Genomic DNA, 27,622 nt, shown 5'->3' with positions numbered 1-27,622 from the left:
GCAGCAGGGGCAGTTTCCCAAGGAATCCCATTGACGGCACCGCCGTGGACCCCAGATCCCGTTCGTCTAGACTGTCAATCTACCTCCACGACCTCATCCAACTTCCTTTCATCCACGCAACCCAGCCCGTCTCGATTCATCTGTTCCACCGGCATATCGATCCGAGCAGAATCATCTACCATTCATACCGCTACCTAGGAAGTCGAGCCGAACTTGCGGGCGAATAGTACAAACAAGGGAATCGTTACGATAGACACAGCTGGGCATTGCTTGCGCGCGGTTGTAGCTGTCCAGCTTCGCGTATCAACTTCACCCATATCCAACATCGCGACCAAATAACGAAGCACCATCATGTCGCTTCCCCCGAGCTCTCCTCGACTCCCAAGCCCGCCGCCTGCCCCCGAGATCCAGATTGGTCCCACATCGCCAGCCATGGGCCCGATCGCCAACCGCCAGGCGCAGCAATACGAGATGCCTACGATAGACCTGCTGTCTCATCGTCGCATCCATCCGGGCACCAAGGCCGCCGACATGGCCGCCGGCCCTCCGTTGGTTCCTCTGCACCAGGTTCGTTCGCTGCCTGAAAAGTCATTGATCTCTTCAAGAACAAGGCTGACATGTTCTGTCTTGCGACGCGCAGCTTGATTCGGCCTTCCAACTCCAGGAGCACTTAGCAGCCCTCCATTGGCACCATACGGCCGGTAACACAACTCCCATCACAAGGGAGACAGCCAAGATTCTCGCAACGCCCCCTGCTCATATCGACAAGACGGTATGGCTGTATGAGCTGTGCCGCTTTTTGATCACACAATGCAACAACCTTATTGTTGGTTTCCTGTTCGATGAGCCGCCCTGCAGCGCTGCCACCTGCCCCGAGATGCGTGCAAGCGAGTGGCAGTTTTTATGTGCCGTGCATGATGCACCCAAGAGCTGCTGCGCGATCGACTATTGCTGTCACACTCTTGATTGGGCGGCCAACACCGTGACCAATCCCAAGTACTTCCCTAGCCGCTTCTTCGTTGACACCCATGACAAGAATCTGGCTTTGAGGCACTTGGTCAATATCTTTCGCCGTCTACATCGCATGTTTGCCCATGCGTGGTTCCAACACCGCAGCGTTTTCTGGGCTGTCGAGGGCCAAACGGGCCTTTATATCTTTTTCAAAACCGTCTGCGATCACTTTAAGACTCTCCAACACGAGAACTTTCAGCTTCCTCCTGAGGCTGAAGGGCTGGAGAGCACAGCAACCTCATCGGGCGACGACGACGTTCCTCAAGTCGTGATAGAGAAACCCAAGACACATCAGCCGGGGGGGTCCGTTACTTTTGCGAAGCCTCCGGTTATAGCAAGCCGGGGAACACCTGTTGGGGAACCCGCTGATGATGATAGTCTCAATACTGCCGCAATGAGGACTAACACGAGGCGGCATATTAAGAGCAGCCCTTCGGTTGGCAGCGCTGTGACAACTGTTCCGGAGGCGGAGGAAGAGGATGGCAGCAGCACAGCGAACTTGAGAGGAAAATCAAAGGTCACGCGCAGAAGGGTTCCCGAACTGGAGCCGGCCACAGAAGAAGAGATGGAAACAGACAACATTCCCGTCATTGTGTGCCATGGGACTACAGAGCCGCAGACGCCCCATCAGCCAACGAGTGAAGCCGACATGACGAAAATCGAAGATTCGGCACCGGCCGATATAGCAGCAGCCTTGCCTCCCGCCGAATTGCAACACCCGGAGTCGGAAGAGGACACAGAGGAGGCGACAGCAAGCGTTCAGGAGCCTGTACAAGAGGGCGAACCTACGTCTGAAGATCAGCCGACAAAGAAAAGCACTCCTGACGAGTCCAACGAGGAATCAGCAAAAGTCGATGATAATGAAGTAAGAGAGCAAGGCAATGAGGATTCAGAAAGTCCAAAATCAGCAGATGTTACTCCGCACAATGAGGTCGGAACAAGTGCAATTCCAACATCAGTGTCGGAGTCGGAGGATAGTGATGTTGATACGCCGGCATCTTCTTCTGGATCCGCCAATGATGATCCCATTGGAGACGGTCATGAGTCGAACAAAGATTCCACGATGAAACCTGTTGCCGATGCTGGCAGTGATGAGCAGCCGGTGGGCGTGGAACCGATACTGGAATCTGCCGACAATGGGTCCAGGGAGAAGCAAGATGATGATCAAGATGAAACGAAACCAAGCCACGCCGAAAACGACTTGGCGAAGTCTGACGAGAACGTCGCCCAGGAGGAGGAAGAGAAGGGCGAAAAGGAGGAAGAAAAAGACGAGACAAAGGTGGAAAAGTCGGACGAAGAGGCCATGGCTCCTGGTGCTGAGCAGGTCGCATAGGCGGACTAGGTAGTCCGTCACTGGGGATTGCCGATGTGAAAGATTTGCCTTTGTATGAATACTACTGTGGACACTGTTGTAACCTAGCGTAAGAGCCATTGTTAGGGATAGGAAAGCGAAGACGAGGAGAGATGGTCGGAATGATTGAATTGGCCATGCAAGTCTGACGCATGAAGCTTCTCATTGGCTCTCTGCACAATCCATGGCTGAAAGCACAAGCTGTGTTACGATTGTGAAAGAAAAAAACATATCCTGTTCTGCCCGCATTTTTTCCTCATGCTTCCGAGGAAGAATATGGACACTCATACTAACTACTAAGACTAATAATACTTGTTAAAATAAAGAATTATGACCATAAGAAAAAAAACCGAAAAATAAAAAGAAAAGAAAACAGAAAGCAACAGTCACTGGAAGTACGTGAGCAAAAAGCACGGCATCATCCTTGTAATTGTACACTTCGAGATGAATGAGGCCACAGGAACTGATGCGTACGACTCCACGTTCGGTTTACACCCAACCCATTTTACCGCCCCCTTTTCTTTTATTTACTCCTGTCTCAACCAGTGAGTGGTATGTCTATGCCGATCTATCAGCCTACCGCCTACCGCCTACCGCAACGGCGAATCAAGCTGCTACACTACTACAAGGTCTAACTTATGAGGATGTGATACATGCTAGAAGAAAATAAGTAAAACGATAAAGAAGACAAATAACGTAAAAGAAGAGAAGACTAGGTATTCTACCTAACCACAGACCTACGTGTCGGCCAATCTCAAACTCAAAACACGCTAGCGCTTGAACGTGTAGCACCATCGTGGCTGTCTGTCTGTTGAACAAACGTGATCGGGTGATACGAGATGGAAACTTCAGAGTTATAGATACTAGCAAGAAAAGAAACAACCGAGAACCAAGAATAAAGGTAAAGTACATGTGTGTAGTCAGGTTCACGTACAAAAAAGACCCTGAAAAGAAGAGACCTGGGAAAGTACCCTAGGGGGGGGGGGGGGGGGGTGGGTGAGAGAAGAGGTGACCAATCGGGAGTTTTTCGGTAGCCGGTGGTGTTTCGAAGCTGTTATAGCCGTTGCTGAGTTGTTGCCGAAACCAGAGTGGTGATCCATGGTTTACCTCCTCGTAACTCTCGTAGCGGTTGAGACTGGGTAGAGGTAGCATGTAGGTCGTACCAAAACTTTGCAGAGCCGTGGCACGCATGGAACTGGGCCGAATGGTTAACTGGTAACTGGTAACTGATAACTGATGAGCCGTTCGTTCGAGATCCCGTATTCCGCCCCTCAAAGCTACAGGAAGACGGAACTTTCCTTCCAGCTTTGCACTAACAGTCCAGTGGTTTTACAGAGAGATTGTCTCTGTCTCACGGCATGGGACACTTGAGCCGCATCCAATCTTCCTGTTTGTCGTCAACGGCCGTTTTTGTCTGATTACGCGAAGGATATATCATTATTACCCTGCGTGCTGGTCCATCGGGAAAAACAGTACCGAGAGTGAAGACGGATCACACTTTTAGAGGCAAAGGTTTGACCCAAAAAGTTGCTGGGTTGTATTGTTTCTCCCTTCACTGTCTTCTTGTCGCTGTGTCTGAACCGATTGACGCCCTGATTCGCAAGGGCTACTAATTAGTGTATAAGCCGCAGAGACGAGATGACAATCGTCCAGTTTGGGACGTAACAGCGGTCGCAGCCTTATTAGGTTCATATAGCTCGGCCGATGGGACACGGAATTCAATATGCAAACGATTCTCCTGTCCGGTACTGTCCTGTCCTGTCCTGTCCTGTCGATCTACACTCTTCTTATTCCAAAAGCATAGTATTGACCCCATTACTCAACTGGCCCTCGCCCTGGTCCATGGCTGTTCGTCGAATATTCATCCTGGAGAAAACGGAACGTATCTGTCGCAAATTCTCGCTCTGTGTCGACACAGCCATCGCGTTTCGCTCGTCTGCAAAGGCCCGGATGCTTTGTAGCATGGGCGTGAATCCTTCGTCGTTCGGTAACCACCAACGGAGACAGCTCCCGTCACGGAAGAGCTCTGCCATTCTTAGGCGCATTGTTCCGGGTGATATGTACCTGTTTGAATAATAAATCGTTCAGTCAGCGTGCGTGTAGTGGGCCGAAGAGCCGAATGTTGAAAGTGCTCGTTTTTCATGCCATGATTGCCATGACAAACTCTTGTTGATAAACGAAGATGAAATTGTTTTTGTACTCACCCCATTCTTTCGAGCAATGCGAATTTCTTCCTGATCCAGAGCTGGTAGGCCTCCTCCTGGGGAACAAATAACGCAGCGATACCGAGACATGGTTGCAAGATTATTAGGCTCCCCGCAGGACTAAGGGGCCAGGTCTCGACTACCTCGCATATCTGGCATATCACATATGCGTGTTCCCTCAACTTCTCCAGAGTCTCGTTCGAGGGGTCTGACGTGCCCTGGCTTCCGTGCATCAGGGTAATCGAATTCCATTCGCAAGTCAAGATCGTCGAGGCAAAAAGGGGAGGCCGGAAAAGCAAGCCTGGTGTGAGTGGCTGAAAGATTCGATCCGTGTCTGAGGCTCCGTTCATCGATACATCAGTTACGAGGAACTCTGGATTCACCAAGGCAGGATCCCAGCTGTTTTTCCACTCGTGGAGGGCGTTGTATAATCGACGGTGCTCGGCGGTATACTCTTCTTCGGACATTTGTTGCCTGGCGTTTCTCCCGAACAAGAGTGACATCTCCATTGAAATCATGCGTAGTCGCCCTGAACACACCTCGGTTTTGTAGGATAGTTCGTTGGGGTTTTCTGCCGCTCGAGCCTCGTAGTAATCGACAAAAGCTGTGAACCATTCCCGAGGAAGCATAGTTTCGGAGCTGGCCATTATGCCAGTAAACACGTCGAACCGTGTATACCACGTCAGAATCATGCGCCCTACAACAGTCTGCATGACCGTTTGTGGCGTGTACAATTCGGTCAGTACTTCTAGGGCAGCCTTCTGATGGCCCATGAGGTTGACCCAGTCGCCGAGGTACTCCTTACGGACTGTCAGCCCCTATCTATACCCGTCCATGCAAGGGAGATATGCTATACTCACCTCAATGGTGGCAAGTTGTAGGATGGTCAATAGAGTCATCTCCGTATGGCGTTCTTTTCTTTTCAAGAATCCCAGCAGTAGAGTAACGCTGCGGTTATAAAAATGCAAGAAGTCCTTGATCTCTCCAATCGGATTCTGTAGAGTATAATGGTAGGCTGCAAACCCGACCACGGCATAGAGAAGGCCCTCGTCCTGAATTGCCAATTCAGTCAACATCTCCTTGAAAAAGTTATCGTGGTCATTCACCACGGAGTAGTGATAGTGCGTGATATTGTCACGGTAGTAGTTGAGATAGAACTGTACGTCCTCCTCTAGTCCCTGCCTATCGTTTATGGATCCATGGTTGAAACTGAGTGATGTTGCCGGTGCGCTTAAAGGAGTTGGAGGAATGGTCGGTGTTGAGGATTGCATTGTGGCGCTTTCGGCTTCTTCTTCTTCTTCTTCATCCTCATCCATTATCGGCGTCAATGTTCCATCGTGTCCAGTCTCGTCGTCATCGTCATCCCCCCGAGAAGATGTAGGGCTCTCCTGCTGGCTCTGACCCGGTGAATCTTTCACGGATCCCTTGGGTGGTGTTGGTTCCGGATAGACACACTCTCGGTTTCCCTTTCTGCATCCTAGGGTAACGTCAGCATGTTGATACACGACGGCTAGGAAGGCTGGTCGGCGTACTCTCGCAGACTGGGTGGGTTTCATCACACTATAACCCGTTAGCAGTGCTATCACCCATTGGTTGCCAGGGTAAACTACCTTGACTCGCCTGCTCCTGCAAGTATAGCAGCCTGACCTCGTGCGTCGATGTTTGATGTGATCCAATCCAGGCGCAGACTTGCGACGGCTTCTTTGAGCCTTGGGTGCACTGAACATGATAGGCTCCGCATATCCGTTGAAAAACCCGCCGAGGTTTTGGTAAGCGGGAGACATCGGCGTCGTCCCCAAGCTTAATACTGGGGCTTGTTGCACGGGTATCGAAGCGTCATGTTGGCTTAGAGTAGGGTCCCCCCCGACACCTGCCATCGAGGTGAGGAAGTGGTGGTAATAGTCGCTCATGATGGTAACGCGGAAGCTTTTTGCTGAGAGTGCTATAATTGCTTTTCGATGTCCGTTCGTACACGAGGAATCTATCCAAATCCCAGGTTCCGTGTCTAGTTCATGGGACTGTTTTCGGACCACATTGAACTTGTCGTGCTCAAGACTCGCCTCCGATAAAATACTCTGGCTTACACCGCATATGGCAGACAGGTAAGACAGACTTGTATAGATGTGCGAGCTGTAGCTGGTTGATCGTGGGTGGAAGGTTTCGTCAGGAGATTGTTGATACGGGATAAATCAGAGCTTGAGAGATTTCCATCTAGTCAGGGTAGGGTGAAGGAAGATAATTTGATGTGCAGGATAGCCGAATTAGAAGAGTGACTCGATGTATTGTTGGTTGATATGATGTATCTGGCAATGCCACGGGGCCGCCTTGTCGTAAGGCCCAGGAGATTAGAAGCTGCGTGATCCGCGTAAATCGGGGGTCCACATTAGGGTATTGTGAAGGGATCCGGAAAACCTCGCAGGGCGTGTATGGTAGGTGACCGGCGTCCTCATAGGGTTAGGGAGTGTATCCTTGGTTGAAAGTAGATCTGCTCAGCTAGGAAGAATATTCTCAAGCATAGCTGGCTACAAAATAGTTAGGTAGCTTGCCAGTGGCAAGACTTTCCTCCCAGCAGGTAGAAAAGCAGAGGGGCCGTGCATGAGAAGTCGATGTGGATGACTGTCGGTAGAAATGTAGCGGCTGTCAGGGTCCTCCCAATGGCATGGTATTCAAGGAAGGTGCTACTAGCTTGAGGGGTGTCGATGTTTGGTTAGAAGTGTGATCGTCCGATGAACCACTGGTAGGAGGGCGGGTATGCGGGTGAGTTCCCACCAAGTAATCGTTGGCGGAATAAGAAGTTGAAGGTATCCCTGTAGCTCTAAGTACCGGCTGCGTGTGGGTAAGCAAAAGGGAACATGGATCAGGAGGTATACGTCTTGCCCTTGTTTGATATGGGAATCAGATGAGGTAAGTAGCTCGGTGCCGTGGTGACATGGACACACATCCAACTAAAGACAATCGCCAGTACGTTGCTCGTCGAGAAAGTCTAAGGGGAGTGAACTGGGTGACGGTGAAGATAGCTGGACCGCTCGACCGGGGGTGGGTGAGACCGATTATACCCCCATATCTCGATATGCCCGGAACTGTGACAATGTTCACCACGGGTCGGATCTGGAGGAAGCTACCAGAGAAACGAAGAGAGAAATTGTGGTTGCATTCCCGGGGAAGCGACGAGTGTTTAGGGACCAGTGAAAGGTCCGTGGGACGAGGAGTAAGTAGAAGCGTCAGTAGCCTCACATGTACTCATTCCCTTGGGGGTGCTAGTCGATCAGTCGATGGTAGCCGGTGAAGAAACTCCAATGGCCAGGATAACTATCCATGATCAGCAAGGGTCCCGAGTAGACACAAGGGGCTAAGAGGTTTCCGCGGGGGGGACGTTGTCTTTTTGTTCAACCCCCGGTATAGCCACATTCACGCAAATCTCAGTTAAGGGTTTCCCCACAAGGATATCGTCGAGTTGAAGAGTCAAATATCATACGGCTTGAATGCCGGGTATGTGAACATTTGGCAACAACAGCAAGCGAAGAAAACCGCAAAAACCTATCCCAAGACCGAGGCAGATAGATATCCGACACTCAAATGCCTGCCAGGGAATCCATCGTAGCTCAACCGCAACAGCTGGACTATCCCCAACTCTAGGGAGCTGAGATTTAGATATGCAACATGGATAAAGCTTAGTAGCTCAATCTTCACTGTAGAGATACTTTCGCTCCGAGCTAGACCGTCTTGTTCCGAGGTGAATGTAGCGTTCCCTGATTCCTGCTCTTGTGTTTTTTTTTTTTTTTTTTGTTTTTTTTTTCTTGTTTTTTTTGCTCTCCTTGTTTCTTTTTCACACTGGCTCCTGTACCAGTCAGCCATATGGTTGATGGAGTTAAGCAGGGTTAAGGGCTTGAGCTGTACTCTACAAGCCACCGGAGTTTTCCGTAGAGAGGAACTGAGGCGGAGAAGAGCGGATGATATGTGATCCGTAACTACACCAAGGCCGGAGAGTGTTGAGGATGTCCGTGACGGCTGAGGTGTGGATTTTCCTCTGCCCCCTCACTTTCACCAATATGGGTGATTCGACAGAACAGTAGTGTACATGACCCAGTTGAGCCCACGTCGACGCGGTGGGGAGCAAACAGGGTTGGGAGCAAAGTACGTAGTGTAGTGTGCTATCAGTCAGTCCCATTGCCAGTGCCAGTCCGCCAAAGGAGGCACACAACACTGCGTACTAGTGTACTGCAAGATGTAGGTAGCTCTGGGAGCTCAGTTAAATCGGACAGGGATCTGTCAAGGGAGGGTAGCCCAGGCGGGAAGGAAGGACTTCAGTGCGGCTGGGCGGTGTCAAAAGTCAACCACGTCTGTACAGTACCGAGGACCTGGCTCTCACCACCTTGTCGGACCTGCCAAGTACCGAGGAGCCTCGAACCCCGTCAAGATGCGAGGTCATTGGCTGCTTATGGGTCTAGCTGTGTTTCGTACTGAAGGCCGAGAGCTTGACGACGAGACAGTGGATCAGACTGTGTATTTTGCAAAGCTGTTCGGAGCAGCCGTCGAGCAGAACGACTGATCCCAAACAGCACGCGGTGAGCTATTGCGTGGATAAAACAATTGGTACCAGAGAGCGAGAGCTTGAAAGGCCAATGAGAAGTCTCGGGGTTTCCTTGCCATGCTGCTCCACCACCACCGACCACAGCGCCATGGCAGTGGGTCCTTGACTGTGACGCACATTGAATCTCTCTGACCAGGGGGTCAACATCGGAGACGCTGAGGATGGGTCATGGGCCTGACAAGTGAACTGACTCCTGTCACCTTTGTTAGTTCGTCTTGAAGTTCTGACTCCATGCAGCCCCCGCACAACCGCCCGGCGCGTGGAAGCCATGTACAGAATTCAGCCATGAATCTCAGCCGTTGAGTGTGTGGAACACACCGTCATCGAGCTGCCATTGTCTTGTGGGCTTTGTGAAGCTTGGTCAAGCTGATTGGTAGCCCACTTGCAATAGTCGTCCACCGGCACCATCGGGGGTAGGCGGGGGTCAAGATCGAGGAGCTTGGAGTGAATCCGTGTTGATGAGACGGGAGATGGCCGTCGTTCCTGTCGATTCTCAAAGGGCTCGTTCGCATGACACTGCAGTGTAGTAGTGTAGTATGGCAGTGGTTGGAATTGGGTCAACTTTATCAAAGTGGATCACGCCTGATGGGGGGGGGAGGGGAACGGACCCGACTGCCCCTGTCACTGGCGTTGAATGGGTCCTGGACTCCTGGCAGCATGGACCGTCCTCCGGAGCGGCTGCCGCTGGTGTGGCACAGCGATCTGGAACCTGTACGGTGTGGGGTTATGGTGCCATGCCCTTCCACTGGCTCGTAATTTCACCTTTGCGATCCACTTCAATACTCACCTTATCTCCACCCGCTTAGCCCTGCTTGGGCTGGCGTTTCCTTGGGACAAGTCTTGGCTCTTTCCGCTTGCCAACAGCATGTCCGTGGGTACGGGGTGCCGATCGCGGCGCAGCCCGCGACAATGGAGGTTTGACAAGTCCGAGTCGTGCCTTGTCTTGTCTGTAAGTTGGCTGTCCACAGGCCGCGCGAAGGGGCATTCCAACTGAAAGGGTCCAGCGAAATCGACATGGACAAGCGGATCAACTTAGGTAGTCCCCTTGAAGAGAATATGTAATGGGCTTCCGCGGTGTTCCCGTCATGAGCTAAGTGTACCTACTACCTACACGCCGAGTCAAAGTGGGTTGCGTGAGGTGAGCAGGTGTGTTTGGATGGCATTGGCGGGGAGAGGACGGTCCTTGCGAGCCTTGCCCAGAGCCCAACCCTTTTAATGGACCTTGCTTTTTTCTTTCTTTTCTTAACAAGACCACGATTACGCAATTGAACCAGCAATTCGGTGAGTTCCACCAAGCGCGAATTGCAACTTCCTTCCCCAACCATGGATATCCCCGCGGAAACCGGGTTGGACAATGTGCTGCATGTCGATAGTGCCTGCCGCCGGTGTTGAGACCAAAAAGGCTGGTGGTTTGGCCAAGAGGTACCTTTATGGCATCCGTGCGCTATAGGCATGGAGTTACCTATGTAGAGGTACCTCTATCTCTACATAGTGTACAAACGTCGACGTATTCAAGGCTCACGAACGGCATACCAGTACCGGCGTCACGTCCGCGGCTTCTTTACCTTGTTTTCACCCATGCCAATCAGGAGGATCGGCTCTGGACTTCCACTTGTTGCTTTCGTGGTTCCCGGCAAAGCCAGGGCCAGGTTGGTATTTGCTGATACCCAGGTCATGTCAAAGACGGCATACGGCGGGAGTTGCACAGAAAGGGCTCAAAGTAGGTTACTTTGGAGGTGGCTAGAGGTAAGGACAGGAAGCATTCGCTAAGGCCTGCAGATAATAGGATGGCAAGTAGGACGGAATGGCCGTGGGGTTATCATGAATCAGCAACCTACCAGGTGCAGGCCAAAAGTCTTTCAGTTGGATCCCTCTTCCGTTGCTCAATCCAGTTAGTGGCCCCCTTTACCAAAACGCCTCCGAGGCCATCTCGATGGCAGTCAGCAGTGTATGGAACATCCTACCTCGCGTGCCTCGGTGTTCTAGCTTGATTCGAGAACACACCGCGGGTGAGAGAATGCAACGGATCGGGAGGCTCTTCCAAGCTTCTCGAAGTCCAACCCATCCATTGGAGTCTGGTGGGAGATCAAAATGAGCATCTCTTTTTGGGTCGAGCCAAGTTTATGCAAGATGGCCACGACCTTGTTATGCCATGTGGTCGGTATGGTGTGGAACGTATAAGTGTCTTGACGGCCCGAAGAGGTGTATGTTCTACGCTCGTCGCTAGAGGTTCTATGTATGTCCAGGGGCAGCTTCAAGGGTCCACCATCCATCGCCAGGGGTATCTGCGGAGCGGCGAATTTTTGGGGAAAGGGTCCCAACGAGCAATCTGACACAATCACATTCACAGACAACTCCAGAGATACACTAGCTACACATACATCACATCACATACATACACTACAACTCGTGTTGACGTTTGACAGGGGTTGGTTGTTCCTTTATGGTCAGTGTAACGCATCGATGGGAACTCGAGAGGCTTTTCCTATCGTTCACCAGGAAATACAAATACGAAATACTGCGAACCGGAGCGCCAGGCGATGCAATGAAATTGCGCCTTCTACGTACAATCCTCGTCCGGCTCACTGTTGACATTTCGCAGAGTTGCATTGGTTCCCCCTTCCCGTAAATTGCATCATTTAACCAGACGGAGTGACTTTGGTGCTGTGCTCCGGAAGGATCAACCTGCCATTTATTCGTTTTGGAGATTACGACACACGAGGGCGGCACTTTTACCATAGCGGGTGACTATTACATGGAAGTAAGAAGGAACCGGCTCTGGCCAATGGTGTCGGAAACAGTTGCCTCTTATAGCGGCTGCCCAGCAAACCCGACATCTTGGATACCCGAAATGAGCACCCAACGCATCGATGGAACCGGAATCGCCACCTTATTGCCCTGTGCCATCGAAGAGTCTGACAATCAGCACAACAGGGGGCGTGGCATTCGGATGCCGTCCTAACCTTACCTGTACACTACACATAGTGTAGCCAAGAAAGACGGAACCAAAAACGACTTCGGCACAAGATCCGGTGCGTTCCTGTTGAGCAACGGGCCGCAAATATTCTTCGGTGAGGTTACCCCTCTACCGCCTCCATCAAATCTGGATCCAGTTACTTCAATTTTTTGGGGTTTATTCTGTTTCCGTTCTTTGATGTCATCATTGCCCTCTTTTCCAGTTCATCCTTCGGTGTCTTCGTCGAGCATATCACATTCCAGATGACTCGGTAAATCAACGTTGGCAATATAACCACATGTACCCGATTTATCAGCATTGCGCCGTGTCCATAATTCAAAGGCGTTAAACCTTGGAGGCTCTTTTCATGGCGCTTCAACATGACCTGCACACAACTACCCTATTCTGTCACTTTCCCCTTGTTGAGCGGCCATGATTTGATATTAAACCCGTTAATATCCCCACGGACTCCTAATATCACTGCAACATAAGACTGGCTTTCTCGTACCTACCAGTCTAGGCCCTAGGGTATGACATAGTGAACCATACGGGTCGGTGATATTGACGGCATCAGGGTAGTAGCCTGCGCAGCCTCGTCGCATGTTGAAGCTGGTTCCATCATGTCCGAGCCCGACGGCAGCTTTGTTTCTCTCATCACCTAAACTTTTGACACTTCTGTTACATGACCACATCCAGCAGCAGGTGATCGGCAGATGAGCTAACATCTGGATCAGTCCTCTAGTCTGGTCATTCATTTATAAGCTAATATCCAGTAAACCGCTACGAAGAAGAACACCCCATTGTGAATGTACTTCACACGCGCATTGTTAGACCCACCTCCCAGTTGCGTTTTCTGACGAAGTATCTCCGTTGGAAGATCAGGAGCGCGTGTTTGCCTGCAACGTCAAGTCCACACTGACCGCAGAAGAAAGTGCGAGACACCGACCTCCCACGGGGTCGGTAGCAGCTTGACAATGAAGCTCGCTGGGAACATCTGCGGGATACTACGCTGAACAATGATGCAGGGGCGCTGAGAGGGTGTAGAGTCTCAGGAACACCATGAACCTGTTCACCAAAGAACAACGCAGATAAACAGCTGGGGTGGGAGGATGTAAGCCAAGAACCACAGGGCAACATCCGCCCGCACCATCTTTTCGACCTGCCTTATCAGCAAAACGTGTCTTCACCTTCCATGTTCAGTAGCAAACGACGTTGGAGCCGTTTGGGTGCGTCAATCCAGTTCTAGACTACCAGTTTCCATTATACGCAAGCTACTACGATCGAGATTCAACGGGATGACTTGACAATCCGGAATCACAGAAGCCTGCAGGGCGTGTCATGTATGTAGCGAGAAACTACACAGAATAACGGTCAACTTCCGCATCGGTTTAGACCTGCATAGTCTGGATCGGCATCATTGCTCTGTCGGTGTCCGTCAAGCGCTCAGGGTGGTCGTGAAAATAAACCGAGCATGAACAGTCCAACACGGTTCGCCTTGGCTAGAAAAGGCTGCTACCAAACCATACCAGGGATCACGAACTTTTGAAAACACATCGGCCAGAGTCCATCAGAAATTCTTCCAGTCAGGAACTGTCTCAAAGTTAGATTCAGAGGCATGATCAAGACAGTTTGATGTGTAAATAAGAGTATACCCAAGGTGTAGTGAAGTGCCCGTATTGTGTCAGAGTCGTTCTCACGGCCACCTCGGCGCTCTACAGAGCACTTGAGTACTAGATGCGGTACACGGAAAGGAAAAAAAAAAAAAAAAAAAGAGGGTGAATCCGACCGGTCATGAAAAGAGCTGTTTGCGGTGAATAAGTCAGGAATTGGGTGGCCCGACCAAGCTTTGTACCCTCTATTCCAGCCCTATCGCACATTGCATTGTCAGCATTTGATCAACACATAGTCAGGATGTTTTCGACTTTTTTTTTCTTTCTAAGAAACACCGTATAAATGAAGTTTTGCATCATGATACACAGAACAACATCTATCTTAGATGTAGCCACCGGTACTTGATTACTCCGTGCATCGTAGCTACCTAGAGGTACTGCGGTAGTTGTACCTGAATGATGTAACGATCGAAGAGTCGTCCCTGCACTCAACGCACCGACCCTGGTCGAGCCTGGCCGTTCCCACACTCAATCGCCTGTGCAGTCTTGGCGGATGTGTGTGTGTACACGCACACACGACTTTTTGGCAAAACGGACCATCGAAACGAAAGACGAAGATGAAGAAATTCAATTATACTATAGAAAAGATTATTGTCTTAGTAGTCTTAGGTACGCCGATTCTAAAATTTGAGTCCATTTTCTTTTATCTCTTCGTTTGGTAGAGATATAAGCAAACGAAATCTTATCGATAGTCCGTTTTGCCAAAAAGTCGTGTGTGCGTGTACACACACACGTCCGCCAAGACTGCACAGGCGATTGAGTGTGGGAACGCAAAATGTTAGTTATGTTACCTCCCGCCTGCATGGCACCTGCCGATGCAGTGCGCTATTTGTACACCGGGAGTGCAGGGCAGCCCCCAACAAAAGAAAAGAAAGAGGAAAAGAAAGATGCAAGTCCTCCAAAGCGATCCAAGGAGGCCCTTTGGTAGGCTGGTCACAGCATCTCTTTCCGTGGATTGCAGTGCAATTCATCTCCTTTGAGACTTTGCAAACTCTCAACTTTGGAACTCGTGACCCTCTGGGTACCTCTAGCGAACGAGGACCGAGTCAGCGAGTGAACTTCTTCTTCAGTTGGTACGGAACAACGATCACCCCCCTTCCGCTTGCCTTCCACTTGTTTGTTGATACAACCTCATCCATGTTGGCAGTCAAGACTTATACGTTACCATTGCTATCTTGATTCGTTACAGTTGACTGACTGTCGAAACTCAAAGTTTTGTGTCTCTCACAGATACCTCACACGGCACGACAGAAGACTGCCTTATCCCACACATTCTCACGTCGAAATGGGATACCAGGCCGACCTTCCGCCGCCCGGCCCAGTTGTTGGTCCCGGAAGCCTCTTCCTGATTGGTGTGACCATTGTTGTTTTCATTCTTCCGATCCTCATTTACCTCCCACCGACTCTGCCTTCGGTGACGGAGGCACTCCTTCAAACACATAGCAAGTTAGGCCTGGATGACTCACAACGCCGACTGCCTAGGCACTCAGAAAGAGACGACAAAGCAAGTATTGATGGTCCAGGGAGAATTCAGAGCTTATGGATCTTCCCGGTAAAATCCTGCAAAGGCATTGAGGTACTTGAGAGCAAAGTTATACCCGCCGGTCTCGAATACGACCGCCTCTACACTTTCGCTCAGCTCAAGAGTCCTTTCCCGGTCGGGCTCGACACCCTGGATGAGACAAAGAAGGAGCATTCGTGGCAGTTCATCTCGCAGAGAGAATTTCCCCGTCTTGCCACCGTCAGTGTGGATCTCTATGTTCCTGATATCCGCAAGGCGCGAGGGGGAGGCCAGCAGCTATTGTCTGGGGACAGCACCGACAAGTCCACTTCTCTGGGAGACTCATTCATTGTCATTCGCTTTCCCTGGCAGGAGTTAGGGCTGCGCGGCACGCTGGCGTGGCTGGGCGCAAAACTCTCACGTGGGCTTCGTGCTGTACCCGAGAAAGAGATCATGCTCCCTGTCTCATTTCCTTCAGATGGGGAGATCGAGGCCAGAAAATACACATGGGAGCCGGTGAAGATCTGGCGGGATACGGTCACTGCGCTCAACATGGAGGCGGACCTACCTCGGGAGTTGAGGCTGCACTTGGGAGTGAGTAACAGGCTCGGCTTATTTCGCGTCGACCCGTCCCGATTGCGGGAGGTGTATCGAAATGCACCCAAAAAGGAGGAGGCCGGCTATCAACCCGTTACCGGCTGGCAGGATGCGGTACGTTTTCGTCCTTTTCCTACTCCGTGACTCGAGGACATCAGGCAAATCCAGACCGTATAACTGACCACAACGGAGGATTTGGTAATAGTATCCCGTGCATATGCTCAACCTTTCAAGCGTTCAAGATTTAGACGCCAAAATCAACAAGGATGACAGCCTCAAATCACTCGACCCATTGAGGTTTCGAGCCAACATTATAGGTAAGTCAGTCCGGACGCTACCCATTCGGACATTAGTCGACCAAAACCCCCCCAAAGCTCTTGGGCCATTTTGCTGCCCCTCAGGGGTCATTAGGCACATGGCTAGTAGAGGAATTAGGTGTTCATTATGGATGGTCCGAATCATGCTGTCTGGGCAAGCTTTCTAGAAGCAAGATTCCATTTCGGCGCAATATCCCCATTGAAGCAACCCTGCATTATCCTCTGAAAATAAGGCCCAATCTCGTAACGCTAACAACACACTCTTTCACCCACGTACACACACTAACCTAACCTCATCACACATCACAGTTGACGGTGTCGAAGCCTATGAAGAAGAAACCTGGAAGACAATCCGCTTCAATCCTGAACCTTCCAATAAAAGACAAGACAAGACCCATTTCCACGTATCTGGCCGATGCGTACGGTAAGTGTGTGAAGGACTTCCCATATCTAGTAGAAATGTTATATATACTAAAGGATTGCCCCCAACTAACCCCAACAGCTGCAAAATGCCCAACGTAGATCAAGACACGGGTTTCCGTCACCCTGCCGAGCCGGACCGAGCCCTCCGAAAGTACAGAGACGTAGATCCGGGGATTAAGGGTGTCGGTAGTCTCGGCATGCAGCTGACCCCTTTATACCGTGACCCTACTACCGATGTCGAAGGAGTTAATCTCAATAACATGGTGATGGAAAGCTGGGTCGAAGTTGGTATGAGTGTCGAGGTGCTGAGCAGGGGGCCTCATCGGTATGTGAGGATGTATGAGGAGGACAGACCGGATATCTGAACCGGAAAATGATTACAGCACTGGGTCTAGGCGGTTAAGCAACGTAGACCAACGGGTATGGGGGAAATACCGTCGCTATCCAGATGGAGTGCACCAGTGGGTAGACTTGGACTGTAAGAATAAAGGAATAGGATCACTCCCGAACAATAAAAATCAGCGAGGTTAGGTCAAGGCTAGTACATAAACGTCGCTTCCATGTGTCAGCTCAATAACCGCACGCCAGAATGTCCCGAGTTGAAGACACCAAATTTGTTCGTTGATTCGAGCTCCCAATTGTCGATTCTCCATATTCGTTTCCCACAATTACACATGAAGCGTAAGAGCTACAAATTCATTCATAACTCAACCAAGCCAGATGACATCACGCCCAAAGTTCATTGACAAACGACCATCCTGCTTCCTTTTCCTCCGCCCTTCGGTATCCCAATCCCAGCCTTTGATCATACAAGTATATCTGCCTAAAAGGTGAACATGTCACTTCAAATCCGCCGGCGTGAGCGCCTGCACCATGCTCGTTCCCTCGCTGAATCTCGTCCGGAAGATGCGGTTGGCGTTCTGGAACATGCCGTCCTTGAGACTGACGACGATGAACTGCGAGCCCTTGAACCGGGTCTTGATCAGACGCCCAATGTTCTGCGTGTGCGACAGGTCGAGCGCCGCGTCGACTTCGTCGAGAATGTACATGGGCGCGGGCTTGAACTGGAGGAGAGCCATGATGAGGGAGAGGGCAATTAGGGATCTGGACGACGACAAAGTTAGTAGGCTTGATGGGAGATTTTTGGATGAAAGGACGGGCTGAGGTGAGTTGAATTGGGGGAGGCGGTAGAAAGAAAAAGAAGAAGAAAAAAAGATTTTGAAAAACAAAAATTTACCTTTGACCACCACTCAACTCGGTAAGGCTCTGCTTCCACACTTTACCAAGCTGCACCTTAACTTCCAAGCCCTCGCTGATGGTCTTGCCTTCGGGAGGATCCAACTTGGCGAAACTGCCCGGCAACAGCTCGGCAAAGATCTGTCCAAAGTCGGCATTGACCTTCTCCCACGTCTCCTGCAGCGCCTTCTTCTTGTAGTCGTCCAGACTAAGAATGGTTTCCTCGATCTTGCGCTTGTCGCGGATGACGGTGCGCATCATGTGCTTGAGCGACACCTCCTTCTTCTCCACGCTGTCGATCATGTTCATCACCTTTGGGTTGATCTTTTTGCGCAGGCCCTGGCTACGCTCCGTCAGGTTCCGCAGCGTGGACTTGCACTCGGCAATGTTCTGGCCCTTGAAGTCGTAGAGCGTTCCGGGCCGGCCAAACTGGTCCTTGGTCTCGGCGATCCAGTCGTGCTCGCGCTCCATGTGTGAGGCTGTCTGCGCGGCTTGCTGCTGCTCCTTGTGGAACTTCTCGATCTGGTGACCGAGCTTCTGCATTTCAAGCCCCTCCTCGGCGATTCGAGCATTCTTGGATCTGGTAGCATCTTCCAAAGCCCGGAGCTCGTCGTCATACACATGCAGTTTGGTCCGTTCGTCTTCCAGCTGTGCTAGGACGGCGTCGTGGGTCTCTTGAAGGACTGTTCCTTGCTTCACTATGTCGTCGATCTCCTCCTGCTGGGCTTTGAGAGCAACGTCGATATCTTGAACCTGCTCCCGCGCAGCTGCGAGATCCGCAGCAACCTGCTCGGAGTCCAGTTGCGCCTCCTGAAGCTCTTTTTGCAACGCCTTGTTTGTAACAGACATCTTGTCCAGGGACGCACGTAGCTTGTCGACTGAAGCTTGCAGCTCCACAAGCTTAGCGTCTTTATTATTGTCAAAGTCCTTCATGTCCTTTTCGATTCTTTTGGCTTCGGCGGTGGCTTCTGCCTGTCGCTGCTTGGCCTCCATGATCGACTGCTTGAGTTGGACTATTGTTTCCTTCATATTTGCAATCTCTTGGATGATCGATGATGATGAGTTGCCGCCAATTTGCTCCTCCGCTAGCTTGATCTCATGGGCTTTGAGGTCAAGTTCTTGCTTGATTCTCTTTGCTTGGTCAAGTTTCGTTTTTTCCCGGTAAATTTGGCCGCGTAGCTCATTGAGGGCGGTCTCTGCTTCCTTCAGCTGCCGATTGATTTCATTGAGCTTCTGCAAAGTAACCAAAACGCCGCTCGAGTTGGGGGCACTTCCACCCGATAGTGTACCAGATGGATCGTACGAATCACCCTCCACTGTGATGCTCCTCATGCGGACATTTGGATCGAACGTCACTCTCTTGGCTGTGTCTGCATCAGCGCAAATGAGCGTATTTCCAAAGACATAGTCCATTGCCGCTGACACTTCATCGTCGTACCCAACTAGGGACAAAGCCAGGTGCACTTTTCCTGGAGCGATTCGTTGCGCATTGGCAATCGTTTGTGCAGAAGCCTTGAAAGCAGAGATCTTGTTCAAGGGAATGATGGTAACCCTCTTTCGCAATCTACCGCCTTGCAGTAGTTGTGTGCCAGTGACTTCGGTGTCAACAACCACGTTGTAAAGACGGCCTCCAGCGCAGATCTCCAGCGCTGTTCCAGCTTCCATATACTCTTTGGGTAATGAAAAGAGTTGCGCGACTAGCCCTTTCACTTTTGATCGATCAAAGTTTGGGACTGGATCGGCGTAGTTGAAGTCGATATTTGCCACCTTGCGTTTAAGCGCATCGGCTTCTTGCCTGAGATTGCGGATAGTCTGCTGGAGCGAGCTTTCCTGCTTATACATTTCTTCCTCCGTCCCGGGTTGGAACCCAAGCCTTCCAAGCTCCTTCTCAAGCCTCTGAGCCTGGGCTTTCAGGCCATCGAGATCCTTCAGCAAGCCGGCGTTTTGCTCTTTGGCCTTCCTGGCCCGGGGTTCTTCCCCTTTGATTCGCTTCTCCAGATGGGCGATTTTGATCTTTGCCTGCTCTTGTTCAGTTGCCGCAGCCGTGGCCCTGTTTCTCGCGTCTTGTAGTTGTCCTTGGTAACCGTTCTCCTGTCCCTCCTTGGACGCAACACCAGTTTGCAGGGTTTGTAGCAGCTCTTCCTTGGTGTCTGCTTCTTGCCTCTGCTTTTCAAGCGTCTCCTTGGCGGCATCGTATTTCGCCTTGATCTTCTCGTACGTCTTCGTCTTCTCCTTCAGCGCCGCTTCCAGGTCCGCAACGTTCTTCTCTCCAGCTTTCCTCCGTTCCTGCTCCTCCTTCATACTGCTCTTCTTCAAATCCACAACAGTAGCAAGCCTTACCAGCTCGTTGGCGTGCTTCTTCACTGCTTCTTCCAGGGCTTGAGCCTTGCCACCTTTTCGTAATTCCTTGTCGCGCTGTGCCTTAACCCGTTGTAAGTCCTCCTCCAGATGGGATATCTCATTTTTCAGCCGGATAGCAGATTCCTCAAGTTCTTTCTGGCGCTGCTTCTTCGCCTCAAGATCCGATGCTGACTGTTGTAGCTTCTCCTGACACCTTACGTAATCGTGCGCCACCACGAGCCTTGTCAATCGCTCCAGGTCGTTTTGTGTTTGCTGAAAGTCGAGGAATGCGCGCTTTTCGGTTCGTAGCTTCTCCAGTTTCGGTTCGATCTCATCCCGCAAGAGTTCTTTGATCTCCTGTAACTTCATCTCCTTCTTGGCCATCGTCTTGAGTGCTTTGTCCCTCCTGTCCTCGAACATCCTTGTGCCAGCTGCCTCCTCGATCATGGCCAGGATTTCAACGGCCTTCATATTCAAAACTTTTGTGATGCGGCCCTGCATGATGAGGAAGTTGGGGTTGTTGATATTGAGCTGAACCGATTGGAAGAGGTTCTGTACGGTTTGTTGCTGCGCACGATGACCGTTGATCAGGTATTTTGAGGTGCCTCCGAGCACGATTTGGCGGGTAACGCTGATGGTCGCATACTCTTCGAATCCGATTGGTGACTTTTTCTTGTCTCTATTGTCGAACACTATGGTAACGCTAGCCTTCGTGACACCAGCTTGGCCTCGTTTGTAGATAAGATCCTGCAGGTTTTGAGCGCGGACTGTTGACATGTTGGTAATACCGAGGACGAAGCAGATGGCGTCGAGGATGTTGGATTTACCGCTGCCGTTGAGGCCGGTAATGGAGTTGAAGCTCTCATCCCTGTGACGGCCGGTTAGTTATGCAGTTGGGAGGATGCCTTCCATCGCCCTGATGGATTTGTGCCCTTACCATCCCGAAATCACCGTTCTAACGGCGTACGACTTGAAGCCCTATGTGAGGCACGAATATGTCAGCTCTGTCGCGACTTCAAGTTGTCGCATCCCACGTTCGGTCCGGTCGCGACTGATGGCACCGTGGAGAAACACGTACGTCGATAATGACTTCGGTAACCCTCATTCTGGCGTCGTCGTGGTTTTGGGCCCGAGGATTGTGGTGGCTCAGACTTTGGCGCTGCTGTAAGAAACGCCCGCGCCTGCCCGAACAATTGCAACAAGATCGGAAGATGGACTCAACGTTTGTTTACTTTTCTCAGGCACCACTGGGTTTGGGGGAAGGGCGGGGTGTGGGCCAGGACAGGGCGCCCTGCATTCACGTCTGCACGTGCCCGCCTGCCCCTGGCGCGATGCTCACAAAGGTGGGGATTATGTAGCAAGTGGCTCTCTGCGACACTGGGTCCGTGCTCTGGCTATGTATATGTACCCCTTTTTGGTCTATCACCATTTATGATGACCCTTTCGTCGGCAAAGATCCCAAGTAACTCGGCTTGGCGCACATAAGATCAGGAAGCTCTACGCGGGATCCTATTCTCCGTCTTGCGAGGCCCTTGATTCGGCCTGGAGCAGTAAATCATTACGTACCAAAAGACCATGCAAAACGGGCCTGATTTGTACATGGCGCAGAGCCAAAACACATTGTGGAGCCTTTCCTTCAAGTGCACGGCATGGCCGGGGAGGCAAGGCATGGTCCCCGCTATGCCCGGTTCTTGGCCCTGAACTGGCCGACGGGAGCCCCCTCCGGGATACCTATGGGAGCCTCCATTCAGGCCACAGGCCGGGGACGCCGCCAACTAGAACACAGTGGCACGACTGCCCTGCGTGAGTGGGAACCTGGACGGCACGTTCCTGCTTGCGCATCGATTCCTCCAGCTCGTCACAACCTACCGTAGTGAAGTGGAAGCTCTTGGACCTTTCACCCTCCAGCTTTCCCATCAAACTGAGCGTCTCCCGTTCAAGATCATTGTTCGGCTATTGGTGGCATTTTTGTGATTTCATGACGCGCATTTCAATTAACCACCTAATCGCAACGACCTGTTACCCGCCGTACCTTTGTCTCGACGTCCTACCGGATCCGATCTCCAGCCCAGCTTCAACCGATTGGGCCATCACCGCGAGCAATCCGTCTCCATCAATAAACTTACAAAGAGAACTCCACGTTACGGCGCATCTCGAGAGGAAAAACAAACGAAGCGAGGGCACTCATAGCGTTGCGACCAGTGCCCATAGTCTCCAGCAGTCACACACTTGCAAAGAGAATAATAACAGCCTAGCAGCAAGGGGCACCCTCTCCATGGTTCCTCGAACAACTGCTATCTGATGCTCCCTTCGAACCACGAACCATAAGGCGCCGAGGTTTGCGCCCTCCCTGCGAGGACACAATCAACACAAAGCCATGAGTCTCTCGCAGCGCCCCCCTTCGAATGCTCTCTTGTCGGCTTCAGCAGAAGTGGATGATAACTCTCTTCGGCCACGGAACCGCCGCGTAGCGAGCAACCGGAATAATGCAACATCATCCTCCCTCTACTCAAGCCCGAGCAGGACCTCAGACAGAGGGGCCTCGCCGATTCCCGCCGCACGCATAGGAGATGTTACTGGGAGGAACGATTCTAGACTCGAGGTCGCGGCGGGCTCCGCTCGTACAAGTAGCCCCAGGGGTGGCCGTGGTCTGCTCGATGGCTCGTGGGCTTCGACGTGGGCCTCCGTTCAGGAGTTTACCACATCACTGCTTACCGGTGGAGAATCATATCATACCGGGTCAGAAAGGTTGGCAACTCAAACCGCTGGGAAACAAAAGAGCTCCAGCAGTTGGGGTCCCGAACCACCAAACGAGTCGAGGCCACGCTTGGAGGATGTTGGATCAGGATCATTAACCGAGCGGGAGGGGCGTCTCAGGGCCCTTAGGACAGCAAGTGTACTCGAAAGCCACGAGGGGGTCAATGGTGGCCTGGATGTTTCCAGGAGGTTCAAGAAGCGTAATTCAGACGAGGATTTGCGAGAACCTTCTCAGAGTCAGGAAGCAGCGGAGCACCTGGTGTACATTCACCATGTACAACCTACCGATACCTACGCCGGGATTGTGCTTCGCTACAAGTGCCGTGAAGACGCATTCCGTAAGGCCAACGGCCTATGGTCTCGAGACAATATTCAGATACGCAAATGGCTTGCAATTCCTGTCGACGCCTGCGAGATCAAGGGGCGCCCTTGCGGAGGCCCCTCATTTTCAGGGACTCAAGTTGATTACTTGGCTCGTACGCCGGAAGGAACTGATCCATTTGGGCGAGACAATTCCAACAACCGAGAGTTTTTTGGCCCCTCAACCAACGATCGAGGCGGGGACGACAAATTACCAACAAATGATGACGAGCGACCATGGACACATGTGCGTTGGGTATCACTCGACTCGTTTCCTCATCCTGTTGAGGTCGCACGAGTAGAACGTAAGGTTCTGGGATACTTTCCCCCGCGTCGGAGGAAGAGCATGAACACCACTTCCACGATGACGTCGCCTAGGACGTCAATGGACGTACCGGGTACCACCCTGAGTGGAGAGACCGGTCCCATGAGTCCCGGCAGCATATCTTCTCGCCGAACGAGTCTTATAGGAAGCCGTCCTAGTCTTGTTGGAGATGATGCGCGGCCAGCATGGATGAGACGGCCGGGGGGTGTAGGCTCGCTGCGGAATGTAAGAGCGCCCGGGCCCGAGAAGGATTATTTCAACACGTGGACAAATAAACATCTACCGGGCCTCAACATTGACTCTCTACCGTCCATGGCTGTTATGGGTGCTGAAACCGCCCGCCTCGGTTTCCACGGCGCTGAGGAGCACCCAACTATTGTGGAGAGTCCTTTTGAAGACGGAGGCGATGCCTCGAGGTTAAATGGCCAAGGGTCCACCGGCCTCGATAAAGCAGCTGCGGCGGTCGAGAATTGGCTACGAGGCGCCTTTGTCAAACGACCATTGGGAACGCCTTCTTTAGGCGTACCGAAACGATCGCCTCTTGGGGCAGAAGAAGGCGACCTCATCGAGCTTACCGACACTAATAGTGACGATGATCGAGGAGGCCCTGTCAATCCTACGTCTAACAATTTACAGGACACAGGACTGTCGAATTTTGAAGTCGGTACCTCTGGAAGAAGCGCTACAATGGGTGGGAGTGGAATGATGAGAGGGCGGTTCCCCAGCGGCAATCTTGCTGGGAGGGATAAGAAGGCAGACTAATTGTAGCTTTGGACAGATAGATCGCTCGTTTGCATCGGTTCTCGGGTAATTTGCAGCTTTGGAATCATGACGGGGGATCCCCACTCATGATGAGCATGTTATCACAGTTAAGTATAATGGCGTCCTCTTTCTTCATCATAGGGGGCCAGCAAAGTTGGCCAGGTTTGCATTAATATCTATTTTGGCGGTTTTGTGTATATCGAGAATTAGAGCGAAAGCGGGCACATTCAAAGCAATCACTAGACCATAGGATCACCGAAAAGTATATTTCTCATGCGCCATGAACCACCGTTTTGATTTGGACAACGGCGGTACAATTCGAGATATCGATGCGATGGACGAGATCATTTGGCCAAATGAGGACGAATATCGTTGACGGACGTTTAACCTCTGTTCGAGCCCCTGAAATGGCTGGGCCTGGTGAAGCAGCATCAAAACTGCACAACATACTGTGGTACACACATTGAACCCTAACCCAGCGCTTACCATGTAAACCAGAGGTGGACTAACACTGAATTGCTATAGACGCCAAGAACTCTCCCTCAGCATCATCCACGGCGGAAACATTGAGGAACGCCATCAAATCACAAGCGGTTAAATCCATCACAACACTTACGAACCCTCAACGATAATTTCAATCACGATACACACTTAACCCCATCAGCCTCGTCTCTGCTCAATCTCGCGGTCCGAATGCCGATTTGCATCGAATGCAGACACCCTGTGAAGACGTTATGGAGGGAGGGCGCAGGTGACAAGTCGACTGGACACAACATCCGATTGACGGTGTGCAAGAACTGCGGCCGCTTCTGTGACAAATATGTCGAGCATGACTTTGTCGTACTCTTCATTGATCTCGTCTTGATCAAACCACAGGTATGTGATGAACACAGTCAACCAATCAGTCAATGCACTTGATACATCAAGAGGTGCTCCAGTAGGCACAAGATTGAGCACTTGAGAAGTGAAAGGTGACTTTTGTTTGAAGATACAAAGAGCTAAAACACCATGAATGGCCATAGGTCTATAGACATTTACTTCACAACACCTTGATGAAAGACGAGGATGAATTTGCAGTACGTGATTGAATGCCCATTCTCATCTCACAGGTGTTTCCGTCACTAACATAGCGGACTCGTCTTGAAAAGCCTTCCATCATCCGCCTCGGAGTGCTTCTCCTTCTCTTCGATGTCTATCTCACTTGGGCACGCATTGAAAAGCAATCAGTTCCGACCGTCAACAGTGTAGATGGCACAGCATCGCCCGGTATGAACAGCGCAAGCGTGAGCAACTTTGGTCGTCTAGCGCAACAACCCATTGTGCTACAGTACATGTTCTTCCGTACGTCCTGTCCTATTGCAGAACGAGATTCCCCCCCCTTTTTTTTCTCGACAGTTCTCCTCTCAACATGCTAACTCCGGAAACACACAAAAAGTTCTCCTCTGTACCCTCTCAACCCTCGCCTTCCACGGCTCCATCCGTTTCCTCACCTCCAGCCGGTACTCTCCTCTCCACCTCCTCGGCATTCTCCCGCAGTTCAGCCGGCCCAACTCGGTCTCGACCGCGCTTCTCGTTTCGTCTTCCACCAAGTTATTCCCCATCCTGATGGTAATATGGGAATACGACGTTCCTGCGGCGGCGCGATCGCTCGGCTGGGCCGTGGTGGCTAACAACGTCGAGGCGCTCAAGATCTTGCTAGACTGCAACTACGGCGTGGCGACGCTGCTGGCGACGGCGGGCGCGCTGAGCCGGTGGGCCATGGGAAGGGCGATCTTATGGGCGGCTGGGCTGGATGGCGTGGACTCGGTCGGGGAGCATAGCGTGGCGGAGGAGGGAAGGGTGTTGGGTTCCCTGTTGATGTATGCAAAAGATTGGCTTGGGAGGCTGGCTGTTGGTTGACCTCTATGGGTTTGGAGTGATTCTTTGAACACAGGTCACGTCTCTCTCTGCCTAATCAAGCCTCGGGAAGGTGTATTTTGCAGTCGTCTGGTCAAAGGAGCAGAGCGATGCAACAAAGAATCGATTGTACTGAATGTAAATTTCTCAAACGGCCTTATCATCTTTCAGAACGGTGACGGACCACACAGTGTCTGCCGTTGTAGAAGCCAACTCATCAAGGCCCTCTTTCCCAATGTTTCTGATGATGCACCAAGGTTTTGAAAGTTGCATATTCCGCCCAATAACGCCATGCCCGCCTTCTCCGATGATGTGTATAAGTGTTGGTTGGGGTATTTATACAACCTTAGCAATGCCACAAGTCCAGGTCTCGTCTTCCGGAACTGCCACCCCATCCTTCTTCTTCCATTTTCCTGGTCATCATTATTGCCCAGCATATGCCAGACGTGGGTGTCTTTCTAGCCTCGATGTGGTTCCCGTCTCTCACCATCTTCTTGTCGTGTACGTCATTGTCATTGCCGCCGTCATATTTCGCTTCAGTGGTGAATGTATTCTTTGCGCAAATCGGAACGTCTGGGTTCGATGAGGGGATGTAGTTGCGCAAGGAAGGTGATAGCCCACATGAGATAACAGCTGACGAAGGCAAGAATGAGGGACGATCGCCATAGTCTGCGCGGTTCGAAGAACATGTTAGCTGATGTTCTTGGAAAACAGCGCCGGCCATTACTGCGCGGGGCAACACAACACACAAGACAGGCGAAGGAAGGAAGAAAGGACGTACACTTGGTTCTCACCCTTGGGCGAAAAGATCCAGGCGGCCACACACATGCCGGCGACAATCACCAGGCCGATGATAATACTCCATCTGCGCGCCGGAAGCAGGACGTCAGTTCAAAGTCGCAGCGCGATTCGGCAACGGAAAGTACAGGGCTGGGAGGACTGACCCGTTCGCCATTTTTCCAGTATCTTGGTTGGCAATTCTTTAGATACGACCCAGAAGCGACGATTGCCGATATGGTGTGTAAAAGGTCAAAGCGGGTTCGTGATGGTTCGCTGTTGTTATTGTTGTTGTTGTTGTTGTCGGTCTGGTTGGGGTACCTGGTTGGATCGCGGATGATGCCCGTCGTTGGCGGATTCACAACCGTCCAACCTCAGGCGATGCAGCGGCAGGCTGGCAGCGCTGGCGCGCAGCTAATCCCTACCTACTTGTACCCTACAGGAGCAGTGGCAGGAGCCTCAGTTGCGCTGAGACGGGGAATGTAGCGGCATCCCATGTCGCAGTAGACTAAGGTAGTACCTAGAGGTACACACTACGCGCCATTGAG

At 51.5% G+C, this 27,622-nt stretch overlaps 8 protein-coding genes across 9 annotated transcripts; 4 read left to right on the top strand and 4 right to left on the bottom strand.

Moving 5' to 3' along the window:
• Positions 1–3: 3 nt before the first annotated feature.
• On the top strand, positions 4–3,246 carry mob1-2 (mob1-like-2). The gene is made up of 2 exons (XM_957223.3): positions 4–567; positions 641–3,246. The coding sequence occupies exons 1-2, from the start codon at positions 352–354 to the stop codon at positions 2,342–2,344; spliced, it is 1,920 nt and encodes a 639-aa protein (XP_962316.3). The 5' UTR covers positions 4–351; the 3' UTR covers positions 2,345–3,246.
• An 87-nt stretch (positions 3,247–3,333) lies between these two features.
• NCU07675 (hypothetical protein) lies at positions 3,334–8,062 on the bottom strand. Its single transcript, XM_957224.3, has 5 exons — positions 6,177–8,062; positions 6,099–6,126; positions 5,427–6,043; positions 4,567–5,366; positions 3,334–4,426 (listed from the first exon to the last, which is right to left on the bottom strand). Exons 1-5 carry the CDS (start codon positions 6,474–6,476, stop codon positions 4,150–4,152), a joined length of 2,022 nt encoding a protein of 673 aa, XP_962317.3. The 5' UTR covers positions 6,477–8,062; the 3' UTR covers positions 3,334–4,149.
• A 994-nt stretch (positions 8,063–9,056) lies between these two features.
• Positions 9,057–10,024, bottom strand: NCU07676 (hypothetical protein; the record flags this gene model as incomplete). Its single annotated transcript, XM_957225.2, has 4 exons — positions 9,057–9,350; positions 9,476–9,673; positions 9,766–9,859; positions 9,945–10,024. 4 exons carry the CDS (start codon positions 10,022–10,024, stop codon positions 9,324–9,326), a joined length of 399 nt encoding a protein of 132 aa, XP_962318.2. The 3' UTR covers positions 9,057–9,323.
• A 4,570-nt stretch (positions 10,025–14,594) lies between these two features.
• NCU07678 lies at positions 14,595–17,205 on the top strand. Of its 2 annotated transcripts, none has more exons than XM_011395950.1 (5): positions 14,595–14,856; positions 14,997–15,995; positions 16,087–16,198; positions 16,508–16,622; positions 16,701–17,205. In XM_011395950.1, exons 2-5 carry the CDS (start codon positions 15,069–15,071, stop codon positions 16,984–16,986), a joined length of 1,440 nt encoding a protein of 479 aa, XP_011394252.1. In that variant the 5' UTR covers positions 14,595–14,856; positions 14,997–15,068; the 3' UTR covers positions 16,987–17,205. The 2 variants fall into 2 exon arrangements, with proteins under 2 accessions (XP_011394252.1, XP_011394253.1); XM_011395951.1 differs by having other exon boundaries at positions 14,720–14,856; positions 15,014–15,995; positions 16,701–17,164.
• Positions 17,123–21,596, bottom strand: NCU07679 (nuclear condensin complex subunit Smc2). Its single transcript, XM_957228.2, has 4 exons — positions 21,276–21,596; positions 21,135–21,175; positions 17,859–21,065; positions 17,123–17,725 (listed from the first exon to the last, which is right to left on the bottom strand). The coding sequence occupies exons 1-4, from the start codon at positions 21,300–21,302 to the stop codon at positions 17,461–17,463; spliced, it is 3,540 nt and encodes a 1,179-aa protein (XP_962321.1). The 5' UTR covers positions 21,303–21,596; the 3' UTR covers positions 17,123–17,460.
• A 402-nt stretch (positions 21,597–21,998) lies between these two features.
• On the top strand, positions 21,999–24,796 carry NCU16785 (hypothetical protein). Its single transcript, XM_011396087.1, has one exon. It carries the CDS (start codon positions 22,575–22,577, stop codon positions 24,399–24,401), a length of 1,827 nt encoding a protein of 608 aa, XP_011394389.1. The 5' UTR covers positions 21,999–22,574; the 3' UTR covers positions 24,402–24,796.
• A 140-nt stretch (positions 24,797–24,936) lies between these two features.
• NCU16784 (hypothetical protein) lies at positions 24,937–26,533 on the top strand. Its single transcript, XM_011396086.1, has 4 exons — positions 24,937–25,277; positions 25,424–25,477; positions 25,550–25,742; positions 25,837–26,533. Exons 1-4 carry the CDS (start codon positions 25,095–25,097, stop codon positions 26,298–26,300), a joined length of 894 nt encoding a protein of 297 aa, XP_011394388.1. The 5' UTR covers positions 24,937–25,094; the 3' UTR covers positions 26,301–26,533.
• On the bottom strand, positions 26,372–27,436 carry vma-9 (vacuolar membrane ATPase-9). The gene is made up of 3 exons (XM_957230.2): positions 27,242–27,436; positions 27,079–27,162; positions 26,372–26,966 (listed from the first exon to the last, which is right to left on the bottom strand). The coding sequence occupies exons 1-3, from the start codon at positions 27,250–27,252 to the stop codon at positions 26,834–26,836; spliced, it is 228 nt and encodes a 75-aa protein (XP_962323.2). The 5' UTR covers positions 27,253–27,436; the 3' UTR covers positions 26,372–26,833.
• Positions 27,437–27,622: the final 186 nt, after the last annotated feature.

This window comes from Neurospora crassa, linkage group IV (assembly GCF_000182925.2).
Source record: "Neurospora crassa OR74A linkage group IV, whole genome shotgun sequence".
In the NCBI taxonomy this organism is placed as follows: domain Eukaryota; kingdom Fungi; phylum Ascomycota; class Sordariomycetes; order Sordariales; family Sordariaceae; genus Neurospora; species Neurospora crassa.
The sequence above is the reverse complement of the archived record's forward strand: the minus strand, read 5'-3'. Positions and strand labels throughout refer to the sequence as shown.